This window comes from Mesoplodon bidens, assembly GCF_964165515.1.
Source record: "Mesoplodon bidens genome assembly, chromosome: 4".
Classification (NCBI taxonomy): domain Eukaryota; kingdom Metazoa; phylum Chordata; class Mammalia; order Artiodactyla; family Ziphiidae; genus Mesoplodon; species Mesoplodon bidens.
The window spans coordinates 159,704,146-159,720,767 of NC_138160.1; the positions used below are offsets into that span (position 1 = coordinate 159,704,146).

At 38.6% G+C, this 16,622-nt stretch overlaps 1 protein-coding gene across 1 annotated transcript in view; it reads left to right on the plus strand.

Annotated features, from left to right (window-relative positions):
- UBTD2 (ubiquitin domain containing 2) overlaps positions 1–16,622 on the plus strand; it is a 61,204-nt gene that overhangs the window by 27,709 nt on the left and 16,873 nt on the right. Inside the window, exon 2 of the mRNA XM_081232837.1 lies at positions 14,762–14,998. Coding sequence (XP_081088963.1) covers positions 14,762–14,998 — 237 coding nt within the window. The remainder of the gene's footprint in view (positions 1–14,761; positions 14,999–16,622) is intronic.

Below are 16,622 nucleotides of genomic sequence, written 5' to 3' on the forward strand. Positions count from 1 at the left end.
TGTCTTTGTTAGTAAAAATTTTTGTCTTAAAGTCTATTTTGTCTGATATAAATATAGCCACTCCACTTCTGATAACTGCTTGCATGATGTATCTTTTTCCATCCTTTTGCTTTTGACTTAAATGTGTTTTTTAATCTAAAATGTCTCTTTGTAGACAGCATGTAGTTAGATTGTGTTTTTTGGTCCATTCTGCAAATTTCAACATTTTGATTGGAATGCTTAATATTTATATTTCATGTAATTACTACTAAGATAGGATTTATACCTGCCATTTTGCTGTTTTTTTGCTGTATGTCTTATTCCTTTTTACTTCCATCCCTGCGTTAGTGCCTTCTTTTGTGTTAAATAGATATTTTCTAGCGTATCATTTTAATTCCCTTTAAATTTTTTTTTACTATATATTTTGAGTCATTTTCCTGTTTCTTGCTCTGGGGATTATAATTAATATCTTAATTTATAACAATTCAGTTCTGATTGAAACCAGCCTGATTTCAGTAGCATATAAAAACTTATACAGCTCCATTCCCTCCCACCTTCTTTGGCCTGTTATTGATATACATATTACATCTTTAAACGTTGTATGCTCATCAACACAAATTTTAAATTATTTTTTATTCAATTGTCTTTAAAATCAATAGGAGGAAACAAAAAGTTACAAAGAAAAAAATACACATATTGTGTCTTTTATATTGACCTGTGTAATGTTACTGATTTTCTTTTCCTTCCTTCCTCCCTTCCTTCTTTCCTTCCGTCCTCCCTGCATCCCTCCCTCCCTCTCTCCCTCCCTCTGTGTGGCATGTGGAATTTTAGTTCCTCAACCAGAGATCAAACCTGTGCCCCCTGCAGTGGAAGTGCGAAGCCCTAACCACTGGACTGCCAGTGGATTCCTGGTCTTTATTTCTTAATGTGTATTCAAGTTACTGTCTAGTATCCTTTATTTCAGCTTGAAGACTCCCTGTTGTATTTTTTGCAGAGCTGGTCTGCTGCCAGCAAATCCTTTCAGTTTTTGTTTATCTGGGAATGTTTTATTTTCTCTTTAATTTTCAAAGGATACTTTTTTCTGGATGTAGAATTCTTGGTTGACACACTCTTCCTTTCATTACTTTCAGTATGTTGTCCCAATGCCTTCTGTCCTCCATGGCTTCTGATAAGAAATCAGTTGTTAAACTTCTTGAGGATGCTTGTATGTGATGAGTTGCTTCTTGTTCTTTCAAGATTCTTTTTTTTAAATGTTTTTTTAAAAATATTTATTTATTTATTTTGGCTGCAGTGGGTCTCAGTTGTAGCACGTGGGGTCTTAGTTGCAGCACGTGGGATCTTCATTGCAGCATGTGGGCTCTTGGTTGCAGCATGCGGACTTCTTAGTTGCAGCATGCATGTGGGATCTAGTTCCCCGACCAGCGATAGAACTGGGCCCCCTGCATTGGGAGCGCAGAGTCTTACCCAGTGGACCACCAGGGAAGTCCCTCAAGATTCTTTATCTTTGACTTTTGACAGCTTAATTATGATGCATCTAGATGGTGATCTCTGAGTTTGTTGAGTTTCTTGCATGTGTAGATTGATCTTTTTCATGAAATATGAGTTTTCAGCCATTATTTCTTCCAATATTCTTTCTACCCCTTTCTCTCCCTTTTTCTAGGACTCTCATTGTGTGTATATTGGTAATCTTGACAGTGCCCCACTTGAGGCTGTACATTTTCTTTTATGTTCCTCAGACAAGGTCATCTCAGTTGACCTATCTTCAAGTTCACTGATTCTTTATTCTTTCTTCTGCCTGCTCAAATATACTATTGAGCCTTTCTAGTGAATTTTTCATTTGTTATTATACTTTTCAACTCCATAAGTTAAAAACTAATTTTCATCTCTTTGTTGAGACTTAATTCTCATTGCTTTAGTTCTTTACACATGATTTCCTTCAGGTTTTTGAACATATTTAAAATAGCTGATTTAAAGTCTTTGGCTAGTAAGTCCAATGCTTGGGCTTCCTCAGTGACAGTTTCTGTTATCTGCCTTTTTTCCCATGTGTGAGCCATACTTTCTTGTTTGTTTGCATGCCTCATAATTTTTGGTTGAAAACTGGACGTTTAATATATGGCAACCCCGGAAATCAGATTGTCCCTTCTCCCTCAGGGTTTGTTATTTTTGTTTACTGACTTTCCTGAACTTATCCTGTAAAGCTTATATTCTTTGTTAGGTGTAGCCACTGAAATCTCTGCTTAATTAGCTTAGTGGTAAGCTAATGATTGGACAGATTTCCTTAACACCCCAGAACGAGTAAGTCTCCTATTCTTTGCTGAGTGGCTCTATGTTCATATTAGGGCCTACTTTCAAAACTCAGGCAGTTTCCTTAGCTCTTACTTCCTTTGTGCACAGAGCCTCAATATTCAGTCATAAGTGAGAGTGTAGGACCTTCTCATGTCTTTCCTGTACGCACGGCCCTGTGTGTACACAGTTATATGCATATGTGTAACCTTTTAGATCCCCAGAAATATGTCATTTTTTCTGGACATCTCATTCTCCAGCTTTGATTCGCTTCTTGGTCCAAATTTTTCATTGCCCCATGCAGGTACAGTGTTAAACAATTGCTGCTGATTGTTTTTGACAAATGCCCCCAGGAAAAGGCTGTTCATACTGGCTTATCTCTAAGTCAGGTCAAATAAGGACAAGCTTTATGAGTAGTATTTTCTAAAGAACTTTCAGATAGGCCAAAAAATGACAGTTCTCTGCAGATGGGGCTTTTAAAGAGTACCAACCCTGTTTTGACCCTTCCTGTGGCTGCTGAGTTGGTGGCTTTCATTGTATTGCTCTCTGTTGGTTTTCAAGGCTACCCTGGAGCAGAGGAGAGGGGGATGGGTCTAGGGTATGCTTAAATACGACATACAGTTGGGTTTTGTTTTGTTTTTTTACCAAAATTCAGCTATTTTTCTTGAATAAGAAAGACTAAATGTTCCCTGGATTGTTGCAGGTCTTTGGTTAATTTCCAAAATACTGAAGAAGTTTATTTTGAGTTTTTGCCAGTGTTCTTGCATTAATGGAGGAGAAGATTTTTGGAAGTCCTTACTCTTCCTTTTCCGATGATATCACTCAGTTATTGGGTCGGCCAAAAAGTTAGTTCAGGTTTTTCCGTAACATCTTATGGAAAAACCTGAACAAAGTTTTTGGCCAACCCAATATTTTTTTAGGGCGATATGAATAATAATGTTTTTATTCATGTAATTATCCATTTCTGGTGCTCCCCATTCCTTTATGTAGATTCATATTTCCATCTGTTATCATTTTATTTCTGCCCAAAGGATTTTTTTTTTTTTTAATTTTGGCTGTGTTGGATCTTTGTTGCTGTGCGCAGGCTTTCTCTAGTTGTGGTGAGCAGGGGCTGCTCTTTATTGTGGTGCGTGTGCTTCTCATTGTGGTGGCTTCTCTTGTTGCAGAGCACAAGCTCTAGGCACGCGGGCTTCAGTAGTTGTGGCATGCAGGCTCAGTAGTTGTGGCTCACAGGCTCTAGAGCGCAGGCTCAGTAATTGTGGCGCACCGGCTTAGTTGCTCTGTGGCATGTGGGATCTTCCCGGACCAGGGATTGAACCCGTGTCCCCTGCATTGGTAGGTGGATTCTTTAACCACTGTGCCACCAGGGAAGTCCCCAAAAGACTTTTAATATTTCCTGTGGTGCAGGTATGTAGGTGATGAATTCTTTCAGTTGTTATGATTGATAAGGTCTTTAAGTCATCTCTGCGTCTATGTTTATGAGGCATATTTGTTGATAGTTTTCTTATATTTGTCTGGTGTTGTTATCAGTGCAGTCATGGCCTCATAAATTGACTTAGTGTTCCCTTCTCTTTTGTTTTCTGAAAGTGATTGTGAGTAATTAGTATTATCTCTTTCTTTTATGTTGATAGAATTAAGTAGTGAAGCCATTTGGACTTGGACTTTTCTTTGCTGCAACAATGCAATGTCTTTAGTATATAGACAGCTAGTATATACAGAGCTAGTCAAGTTATTGTTTTCTTTGTGCATAGATAGATATTCCATTGTTAATCGCTTTAGTGTCTGTTGGGTCTATAGTGATATTACCTCTTTCATTCCTGATATTGGTAGTATTTGTCTTCTTTTTTTCTTGATCAGTCTAGGTAGAAATTTATCAGTTTGATATTTTTAAAGAATCAGCTTTTGCTTTTATGATTTTTCTATATTTTTCTGTTTTCAATTTCTTTGGTTTCTGCTCTTTATTATTTTCTTTCTTAAGGTTACTTTGAGTTTAATTTGTTCTTTTAGACTTAAGGTAGAAGCCTACTTTATTGATTTGAGACTTTTCTAATAGAAGCATTTTAATGCTATAAGTTTTTGTCTGAGCAGTGTTTTTTAGCAGCATCCTAGAGTTTTTTTAAAAAAATATTTATTTATTTATATATTTTTGGCTGCGTTGGGTCTTCATTGCTGTGCGCGGACTTTCTCTAGTTGCGGCGAGAGGGAGCTACTCTTCATTGCGGTGCAAGGGCTTCTCACTGCGGTGGCTTCTCTTGTTGCGGAGCACGGGCTCTAGGCGCGCGGGCTTCAGCAGTTGTGGCATGCGGGCTCAGTAGTTTGGCTTGCGGTCTCTACAGCGCAAGTTCAGTAGCTGTGGCGCATGGGCTCAGCTGCTCCGCGGCATGTGGGATCTTCCCGGACCAGGGCTCGAACCTGTGTCCCCTGCATTTTGGCAGGCAGATTCGTAACCACTGTGCCACCAGGGAAGTCCATCCTAGAGTTTTGATATATTGTATTTTCATTTTCGTTCCATTCAAGTTATTTTCTAATTTCCCTTTGACTCATGACTTATTTATATGTGTATTATTTAATTTATAGTTATTTGGGGATTTTCCATGTATCTTTATGTTATTAATTTCTAATTTAATTTAATTATGGTTGTAGAGCATACTTTATATGATTTCTTTTAAGGTTTGTATAATCTAACTCGGTGAATGGCCTGTATATGCACTTGGTAAGAATGTATGTTCTCTTTTTGTTGGGTGGGGTGTCCTATCAGTGTCATTTAAGTCAAGTTTGTTGATAATGTTCAGGTCTTCTGTATTCTTGCTGATTTTCTGGCTTCTTGTTCTATGAGTTACTCATAGAAGAATTTAACGTATTTAAGTATAATTGTAGGATGGTCTATTTCTCCTTTAATTCAATCAGTTTTTTCTCCATGCACTTTGAAACCCTATTGTTAGGTGCATACACATTTATGTTTGTTATATCTTCTTGGTAAATTGGCTTTTTTTTTTTTTAGTTCTTATTTATTTATTTATTTATTTCTTGCTTGCTGTGTTGGGTGTTCATTGCTGTGCATGGGCTTTCTCTAGTTGCTGCAAGCGGGGGCTACTCTTTGTTGTGGTACGCAGGCTTCTCATTGCGGTGGCTTCTCTTGTTGCGGAGCACGGGCTCTAGGCACATGGGCTTCAGTAGTTGTGGCACACAGGCTTATCTGCTCTGCGGCATGTGGGATCTTCCCGGCCTGGGGCTTGAACCCATGTCCCCTGCATTGGCAGGCAGATTCTTAACCACTGTGCCACCAGGGAAGCCCAAATTGGCTGTTTTATCATTATTTAATGTTCTTTTAAAATGTTATTGCTGATTTATTAATTCTTTGTTCCAAATAAGCACTATCCCACCGATGAGAGTTTAAGTAATAACTGTTCAATAGTTCTGTTGCTTTTGTTTTGAGTTTTCCAGATCTCCCTTCAGTTGTTGTGTTCTAAATTGTAGATGGTCCCAACAGGCTTCAGTGCTCAGGATTGGCGTTGGAATCTGGATATGGGAATATATGAGGATTAGGTATGTGCCTAAAAGCCATACCTAAAGAGGACTCTGAAACTGGGAGTTTGAGTAGCAAGGATTCAGCTTCTGATTTATATGCTCTGTATCTTAAATGTATAATTCCTTTATCTTTTATTAAAAACAAATATGGGGAGCTTCAACAATTGTGTAAACATAATGGTAAGTGAGTACACATGTACTTCCCATGTAAATTTGTAGCCAACGTTTTGCTGTATCACATTTTTTCTCTCTTTTGTATGTGTGTATATGTATGTTTTGTATATATACAGGCACACTCCCCATTTTAACAGCTGAACCAATGAAAGTTGTAGACATCGTAACACTTCTAAAAATTTCAGCATGCCTCTACTTTATGAATAAAACTGTTTTGCTGTGTCATTACAATACTTTATCATACCTAGGAAAATTTTATCTATATATTTTTAAATTGTGTGTTTTACTTATTTATTAAAAATATATTCTTTATTTATTTTGGCTGCGTTGGATCTTTGTTGCTGCACGCAGGCTTTCTCTACTTGGCGAATGGGGGCTACTCTTCGTTCTGGTGCACAGGCTTCTCATTGTGGTGGCTTCTCTTGTTCCGGAGTGTGGGCTCTAGGCACGTGGGCTCAGTAGTTGTGGCTCATGGGCTCTAGAGTGCAGGCTCAGTAGTTGTGGCGCATGGGCTTAGTTGGTCCGTGGCATGTGGGATCTTCCCGGACCAGGGCCCACGTCCCCTGCATTGGCAGGCGGATTCTTAACCACTGTGCCACCAGGGAAGCCCTGTTTTTCCCTTTTAGTATTAGTAGTGATTTACGAATTTTTATTTATTCAGTATTTTAAAGTCCGTTTCAGTCATTAATTTATTTTATTTTATTTTATTTTTTGGCGGTACGCAGGCCTCTCACTGTTGTGGCCTCTCCTGTTGCGGAGCACAGGCTCCGGACGCTCAGGCTCAGCAGCCATGGCTCACGGGCCCAGCCGCTCCGCGGCATGTGGGATCTTCCCGGACTGGGGCACGAACCCATGTCCCCTGCATCGGCAGGCGGACTCTCAACCACTGCGCCACCAAGGAAGCCCCAGTCATTATTTTGATGCTGCAAAATTGATGCAGACGTCTCCTTCAAACTGACTCCTTTGTGCCTTTGAAGTGATCTCATTAATATTAGTCTTTTGAGCACTTTCTTGGCACAACCAGATGTTCCAGCCTTGCTTTGAATTTTCCCAGCTCTGATTTTAGAAATAGCCGCTTCTCTGAATAGCCGTAGGACCTTTTCAGTGGGGAAAGGTGTTTAAAACTAAGATCTGGGAGCTAGGTATGCTCATTGCTACTGGGTTGTTGTTCTTTCTAAGCCCTTTTAGTCAACAGAGCTATAAAACACTTTTTATCATTAGATTACAAGTTCCTATTTCTATTTCCAATTCAAAATTAATCTGTTTTCCTGTCTTTTTATTTTATATTTTATGTTTAATTTTTTCTTCCCTGTCATAAAAAATCTTGGTTTCTATTGATGTTAATATAGTTCCTTACTTGCTTTATCCTACAGTAAACATCAAATGTTTTAGAATTATAGTAATTAGTATTCTACATGAATTCTTAGTATTTTAACATGCAGAGTAGAGTTTAAGCTGTCTTTGTAGTATGTTTTTTCTTCCTTAGAATTTATCCCACTAAAGATGTATAGTCAGAGTATCATGTTCAAAAGTAACTTGAAAAAAATGAAATCATTTTTTTGTATAGTAATTTTAACACTTGATATACAGTTAGGTTGATTTCTTTTAATTAATTAATTTATTTATTTATTTATTTATTTTTGGGTGTATTGGGTCTTTGTTGCTGCGCACGGGGTTTCTCTGGTTGCAGCGAGAAGGGGGGGCTGCTCTTCAATGCGGTGCACGGGCTTCTCATTGCTGTGACTTCTCTTTGTTGTGGAGCACGGGCTCTAGGCACACGGGCTTCAGTAGTTGTGGCACATAGGCTCAGTAGTTGTGGCTCGCAGGCTCTCGAGCGCAGGCTCAGTAGTTATGGTGCACAGGCTTAGTTGCTCCATGGCATGTGGGATCTTCCTGGACCAGGGATTGCACCCATGTCCCTTGTATTGGCAGGCGGATTCTTAACCATTGCGCCACCAGGGAAGTCCCCCATATGTATTTTAGTATCAACTCATCTAGCATGAGAAAAAGTTTTGAAAAAATTATTTTCACTGAAATCATGTTAAATGTAGGTGTTAACTTTAGAAGGATTGACGTTTTTGTAATGTTGAAGTCCAAGTACAAGAGGTGTCTTCATTTTGTTCAGGTCTACTTTTGCATCTTTCAGGGGTTTTAAAAAAGCTTTCCTGAGTTGTTGCATTCCGAGTATTATATCTTTTATGTTTCTATTGTAAACAGGACCTTTTCATCCATTGCATCTTCTAGCTGGGTATTTTATGTATATAAGAAGGCCTACATTTTATATCCTGTTACTGTGTTAATTTCTTTTATCATTTCATTTTAGCACTGATTTTCTTGTATTTTCCAGTCATACCATCATATCATTTGCAGTTAGAGATGGTTTTCTTCCTTTCTGGTTCTTACACTTCTGATTGTTTTGTTCTGTCTGCTTGTGCTGGCTAGTACTTTGAACACAGTGTTAGATAGTAGTGGAAATTGTGGGCACCCTTGACTTGTGTGTGCTTCCCTTGCCCATACTGCCCATAAATTGAGAGAAGAAAAGGTCCCTGCATTCCAAAGAATGTAATGCTGGATAAAGCCATTCCCCACCTCCCTACCCCCCAGTAGAATGAACCATCTGAAAGTTTAATGTATTACTTAAAAGGTACAGTGTGCTGGTGTTAGGTGACCATATTCTTAGTCCCAATTTTATGTAATGTTGCCCTTTTTAATAAAGTTGTTTTGTGTGTGTGATTTAATTGTATGTTTTTGTAGCATTTCTAATAAGACTCATCCATTAAAAAAGTCTTTGAAACATGTTGCAGTTAGGCTTTCCTGTTGCCTGTTTGAATGCTCAGACCATTGGTAAGTAGACTTATACTCTGAGAAACAGGGCCAGGAAGTCGATATAAGGTCATTATGTTGATTTTTTTTTCCCCCTCAATAAAGGTAGCTCAAACAACATTAGAAATTATTATATATGCCTTTAAAATTATGCTCTAGTTTAGGGTAGAAGTATAATCAAAGTTCTCATTTCTATTTATTATTAAATTATAGCATAAAAAATGATGTTTATCATTTTTAGATAAGTTACTTAAGTAAGTATGCATACATGTGATCTTTAGAGCCTAATGTGGTATAGATGCTGAGTACTTTGTAAGTTGAAGCTGACAGGCCAGAAAACTGCATTACCTCTTTCCTTATACGATTCTTCTTCGGTGAGCATATCTCCAAAGAAATGAATTAGGTGGTAAATTGGATGGAGTTGGGGAGCTGGTGCTGCTTGGTTAGTTTTTCCTTTGTCCTACCAGAGACATTTCATTGGTCATAATGAAGCCCATGAAAGATGGATGAGTGATACTAGAAAAACAGCTCAACACATGCTTTATTTTGAGTGAACCTTCATAATTGATTTTGGTTTGTAAAAGAAAACACACTTTTCAGCTCTGGTAAGACATGGGGTGCTATAATGCAAACAGAGCTCTGGCCTTTGAATCTAGTCATCTGGGTTCTAGTCTTGGCTCTCTTTGACCTTGAGCAAGTCATTTATCCTCGTTAAGTCTTCTGTCAAATAGTAAGGTTGCTCATACCATCTAAGGTCTCTTCCACCTCTAAATTCTCAGACAGTAGAGCAGATATGGGTTTGGTATTGACTGTTGGCATGTTGATGCTCATATTTTAGGCATTTTAAGCCCCATATCCCTATTTTTATTTTGGCAGTTAGTTGCCTTAGGGAATATATGTGTGCATATGTGTATATATAGTGTATTCTAAATTTACGTGAGAATAAAATATTTTACAACTATCCTTTTAGGCTAGCACAATCTGTTACAGAAGGGTTCTGTAGGATCTATTCTTAACTCTTGAAGTGACTGAAAAATTTCCCTTTCATTTTCACGATGTTAAGACTCTAATCAATCTAAAATAGGTGCATTATCCCAGTTCTATTCCATGTTGCTTTAAAGTCTTCAGAATTCTTCTGAACAACATATTTCCCTTTGATTGTGATCTTTTTAAATATTCAGTTTTTTTCCCCCTGAATGTTGTGTTAGGAAAACTCTGAGTTTTCAGTCTGTTAAAGCTATTATTTCTTGAGTCATATCTTGATATCTACAGTACCTGTGCATTAATGGCCTCTCCTTCCTTCATTTGAAGAGTCCCAATATTAAATGTTTTCAAAAGAGGAACCAAAAGCTGGAAAACAATTACAAACATACTTCACTTCAGAGATCATTGTTTTTTACCAATAAAATATCAAAATGAGTTGTAAAATGCATTCAGTTGTGGAGTAAAAATATTTAAGATTGTGTTTCTTATCGATATTTAGCTCTGAGAAGCAAATCTTTCTTGGGGTTTTTACATGTTAGATCTGTTTATTTGTCACATCTTTGGGAAGAAATGTTGAAAGGTTACAAGGAAAGAGAAGATAAGGGGTAGATGAATGTGATCAAGAGGCTTCTGAGAGGGTGAGTTTTTGGCAAAGTTTTGAAAGTAAATATTGATAGGGAAAAAGGGTGTTTTCTGAAATAACTTAGATTTTTTTTTAAATTAATTTCTTTATTAATCTTTTGTTTCTTGTATGTTAAACCATGGAATTAAACTTAGTATGGTTAGATGCCTATAATTTAAAAATTTAGAAACAGAAATTTGAGGAATAAGAACTGTTTCCTGTCTTTCTTTTTTTGGCCACACCACATGGCATGTGGGATCTTAGTTCCTAGACCAGGGTTCAAACCCACGCCCCCTGCATTGGAAGGGTGGCATCTTAACCACTGGACCACCAGGGAAGTCCCTGTTTCCTGTCTTTAAATTTATTGTTAGAGCATAGTAGTTAGTTCCAGATAGTATGATTGATACTGAACATCTCTCTCTTGGTATCAGGAGTCAGAAGATGTGTGAAACGGATAAATCCGAAAGTGTCAGAGCATAAAATGTAATCTAATTGAGTATATATATTTTATGACTTATTTCATAATAGTTGAAAATGATTGAGTTGGTGCAGACATAGCTACTTACTTGCTAGGCTGATTTCTGTGTTATAAATATTTTAGAAATACAGGTTTGTGATATCACCTAAAATCAAAGCACAGATTTGGTGAGCAAATTCCTAAAAAATGTACACTGATAAATGCATAGGAAGTACATGATAATCATAGAACAGTTCTTTTTTAAGTTAAGAAAGGGACTTTGTTTTATGGTCTCAGAATGTCAGGTTCTGTTCAGAAATCATGAAAAGAAAAAAGACTTAGTCTGTATATTTTTGCAAAAATGTTTGAAGATTTAAAAATTCATACATATATACTTCCAAAGTTATTTTTATTTAACAAGCACTTATTTGTAGTTTTATTATATATCTATCATTGTAAGTGCTATACAGTGTTAATTTATTAAATCCTCATAACAACCCTAAATGTTTTCATGAAGATAAATATTTCAAGATGATAGCTTAAATGCTTTTGCTAATTTTCATTTTTCCCCCACTTTGTTTTTTTAACAAAAGTAACTTAGACAATAAACCACATTTAGTTTAACATGAAACTTTTTTTTTTTTTTCTTTTTGTGGTATGCGGGCCTCTCACTGTTGTGGCCTCTCCCGTTGCGGAGCACAGGCTCCGGACACGCAGGCTCAGCGGCCATGGCTCACGGGCCCAGCCGCTCCGCGGTATATGGGATCCTCCCAGACCGGGGCACGAACCCGTGTCCCCTGCATCGGCAGGCGGACTCTCAACCACTGCGCCACCAGGGAGGCCCTAACATGAAACTTTTAACCTCAGTTTTGTAGTGAAAATTCTGTACTGCTCAGTGGTTTCACTAAAATAATATTTCATGTTGCAAAGATTTAAGTATTTTTTAAAAATATTCATTTATTTATTTATTTGGTTGCGCTGGGTTTTAGCTGCGGCACGTGGGCTCCTTAGTTGAGGCATGCATGTGGGATCTAGTTCCCTGACCAGGGCTCAAACCTGGGCTCCCTGCATTGGGAGCATGGAGTCCTAACCAGTGTGCCGCCAGGGAAGGCCCAAGACTTAAGTATTTTTATAGTGGACATTTGATAGGCAGATATTCTCCATTACGGATGTTTGTGATATAGGGAAAGCAGAGACCTAGGCGGAAGTAAAAGTAAGCTTTACTTACACAATGTCACAAGCATTCATTTTGTCTTATTTACTTTTACACAAAGTAATTACTTTGGAACTGTTGACAGCATACAGATTTGAAAATGCATTTAGAGTAATGATTATCCCTAAGCAGCATAATGTATCATCTATACTTTTTTAAAAAAATTAATTTATTTAGTTTTGGCTGCGTTGGGTCTTCGTTGCTGCGCGGGGGCTTTCTCTAGTTGCGGCGAGCGGGGGCTACTCTTCGTTGTGGTGCACGGGCTTCTCATTGCGGTGGCTTCTCTTGTTGCAGAGCATGGGCTCTAGGTGCACGGGCTTCCGTAGTTGTGGCACGCGGCCTTAGTAGTTGTAACTCGCGGGCTCTAGAGCGCAGGCTCAGCAGTTGTGGGCATGGGCTTAGTCCACAGCACGTGGGATCTTCCCGGACCAGGGCTCGAACCCGTGTCCCCTGCATTGGCAGGCGGATTCTTAAGCACTGTGACACCAGGGAAGTCCCATCTATACCTTTTATTTGACTTTATTCTTACGCCTTCTACAGATGGGGGGAGATAAAATAAAGCTGTCATATTTGTAAGGAAGGTGCTTTTACTTTTTCCAAAGTATCTTCTACCTTTACTGTGAGCTAGTTTTTCTGTTGGGTTCTTCTCTTTGAGGGCCTTTCAGTTTCCTTTGCTTAAGTACCGAGATCGTGGAGGTTTTGTTGTTGTCTTTGCCTTTGCGTTGCGATTCTCCCACAATGACAGAATTATATCAACTTTCTCTCTGGTACATTTAATACATATGACATTAGACAATTCTCTGGAACTATTCAAGTAGACATGAAATTTTATCAAATAGGTATTTGAGTATTGAATTAGCTACCTATTCAAATAGGTATCTAGTTGTGATGTCTTATCTTCCACTCCCTACTCAGTAAACTAATAGTGAATGTTGTCTCTAAACTGTTTCTAACTCATCTAAAGGTTAATGTAGCAGAAAATAAAATTTACCTTTAATTTTACCTTGTTGGTGGAATCAGTAGGGGGTGGAATGTGATTATCTGACATATTCTGAACACCTTTGGGTGTTCTGAAGGTGAGGGGATGAGACCTGATGTGCTGCCTTGTAATAAGGTGGCCAGATTGGGTGAAGAGAGAATGGTTTACTCCAGGTGTCAAACCAGATACACTTTGCAGCATGAATTGGTCCTGTCATTTTGAAATATAGCCTGGTATAGGATGTAGAGATTGCCTAGGGGTTAGAGTTATTTTGTTTTATTTCTGTTATGAGTAACCCAAATTTCATCTGGCCCTGGGCCAGTGAGGGAGTGGTTGATATCAGGGATTCTTTAGAACCATTTTGAGAGTAATTTCTTTTAAATTAGTATTCTTCCTGCAATTAAATATAGAACATTGAATTTTGATATACACCCTCTCCCTCCTACCCACTCTGTCATTTATTTCACACCCACTCTTACCCAATCCTCCATGGAGCTTCAGTTTTCTTTCTACCTGTTCTTCCATCTGTTTAACAGTTTCTTATCTATGGCTCTGTGTAAGATAAGAATGTCTCTGTATGTCAGTATGAGATCAGTGATCATATGCCAGGTAAGTATCTGGGTGCAAAGAAGCTGCATCAGACTTGTTATAGCACTACTACTACATTCTCTAAGGAGCCATGCTGCCACTCAGAGCAAAAAAGGAGTGGACTCTCAGCCTCTTTTTTCTTCTCCTCTTGGATTAAAACTAGAGTAGGGTGTTGTAGTTCTTCTCCTTGTGGTTGGGCACTTCTCCTTTGGCCTAGTATCAAGGATCGCCTGTTCCAATCCTGGTCCCTCCAAAGAGTAAAGCACTACCTCTTTCCCTCATCCCTTTCTAAATTAGCTCCTATATTTGAGTTTCAGAGAAAGATATTCACAGTTCTTAGACTCATGTCCAGAACAGGGTGCTAGAGGAAGCTTTTCTATGATCAGGTTTCCTTGTGGATCTGGTGGTTTGGCTGATCTTCCTTTGGATATCACAAAGTAGTCTTTTTCCTCTTTGAGATTTCTCAGTTCCTGCTTTCCGGCTTCATATGTTCAAGGGTTCTGAGATTCAAGGACCCTTGGACATATGCCATTTGGTTTCTCCTAGTATCTCACCTCTCTTTTATGCTATCCTTTGACTCTTTTTAAATTCTGCCACTGTTGTCTGATGGAACACTTACTACGATTTTTCTAGGTGATTTAAAAATTCTCCTTTGGGGCTTCCCTGGTGGTGCAGTGGTTGAGAGTCCGCCTGCTGATGCAGGGGACATGGGTTCGTGCCCCGGTCTGGGAAGATCCCACATGCCGCGGAGCGGCTGGGCCCGTGAGCCATGGCTGATGAGCCTGCGCGTCCGGAGCCTGTGCTTTGCAACGGGAGAGGCCACAACAATGAGAGTCCCACATACTGCAAAAAAAAAAAAAAAAAAAATTCTCCTTTGGAGAAGGCAGACTGAATGGAAAAGAGCTACTAACTTGTCACTGGAAGATTTGGGTAGAGCCACCTAATATCTCCATTTGCTCTTGTAGATCTAAAATAAAATAGGTTGGGGGAATTCAGAACGCAAGAGTTAGCTAGTGGGCCGACTTCCAGCTATAATTTTGATGAAAGAACCAAAGAAGAATGACCAGATAGCTATTAAAACATCTTTTATAAATTTTGGTTTTGATGTCAGCCTTTTATTTTTCTTCTCAGTTGCTTTAGGTCGTAACCAGCCTTTGAAAAAGGAGAAACCCAAATGGAAAAGCGATTATCCCATGACAGATGGACAACTGCGCAGCAAGAGAGATGAATTTTGGGATACTGCACCAGCTTTTGAAGGCCGTAAAGAGATTTGGGATGCCTTGAAGGCTGCAGCACATGCTTTTGAAAGCAATGATCATGAACTGGCACAGGCAATCATTGATGGTGCGAACATAACGTTACCACATGGTAGGTTTGGTTGTTGTCAAGGACAAAGTGGAACATCATCAGCTCCTTTCTAATGGCAAGAAACCAAATGGGAAGTGTTCATTTTCCTGCTATGCATTATTCTATTTTTTTTTTTAATGTAGCAAAGAGGAACATTCCTCTTTGCTTCTTGTATATCTTTTAGCTGGAGATAGGTTTACTCTGTGTGTGTGTGTGTGTGTGTGTGTATTTTTTAATATCAAGAAAGAGAACACTTGATAAACCTGTATTTTCTAACTTCCGTCTAATCTAGTTCTCCATCAAGGCCTCCCCCGCCACCCCCAATCTTCTAGAGCTTCTAGTTCACTGGTTTCCTGCTAGCACTAGAGAGGTAGTCTCAAATTTAGATCTCAGGAGCCATGGAGACTCAGTGGACACACCTTTAGCCATTATCCTTTTCTCATTAAGCCTGTTTTTAACATAATGAGCAAACCTAAACTTAGAAGTGAGTCTCACATATTCTAAAGGACAGTTTTCTATGACTGTATCCCTGAGCTTTATTAGAAACCTCTCTCCTTTGCTTAGGAATGTGACTCTAAGGACCACCATAAGCTTTGAATGTTTCCAGGGACACATGTATGCTGGATGCATGCATACCCTCATGTTTAGTCTCCTTGATTAGAAACAAAAAAGTTTCATGCTATACTAAGATTTAGATGTTAATTTTACAGTATATTATATTCTTGTTCTGTTGATTACTATATTTATAAATTGACTTTTCAGTTTTTCAAGTTAATATTTTTCTAAGTTGTCTGTTTAGGCCCCATATAATCCTATATTTCGTTGCATAGTTTTCTATTTATTATAATACTTTCATTGTTTTGTTTGCAGTATCTTCCTTTTTTTTTTTTCTTTTCTTCTTTCCTTTCTTTTTCCCCCCACGGGAATTTTTAGTAAAAGGTGAAAGATTCATACGATCTGAAGAGAAACATGAGTATCGATCAGTATCTTACTTTGTCTACATTTTCAGAGGAACAGTGCTTTTCACTGTTTAATCATCTGCTTTGACTCTTTGTCAAATAAAAGATATTTAACTTAGTATCCTTCCCAGTTTTCCAAATCTCCATTAATTTTCTGAACTAATTGTGCTTCCAAGAAACTTTAAAAAATATATATTCCATAGCTGTTGTTCTTTATTAATAAAACCTTATTAGGATGGGCTTGGGTTAATAACATTGAGCACCCACTATATATAGATCACTTTTTCTACGCAGGTGTAAAAATAATCCGTCCTACATTTGAAAAATTTATAATAGAATGCAGTTTCAGTATGACTCTTTAGTCCCTATTTTCATGGATAGTCTCTGAATTCTTTACCTCTTACATGACTGGAGTGGACATCACCTTGTTCCATTACGTTTCTTAGTTCTATAATTTGTCTTCAAGTACTACCTTTATATAATATAAAGCGAAGGGCCGGGCTTCCCTGGTGGTGCAGTGGTTGAGAGTCCGCCTGCCAATGCAGGGGACACGGGTTTGTACCCTGGTCCGGAGAGATCCCACATGCCGCGGAGTGGCTGGGCCCGTGAGCCATGGCCGCTGAGCCTGCGCGTCTGGAGCCTGTGCTCCGCAATGGGAGAGGCCACAACAGTGAGAGGCCCGCGTA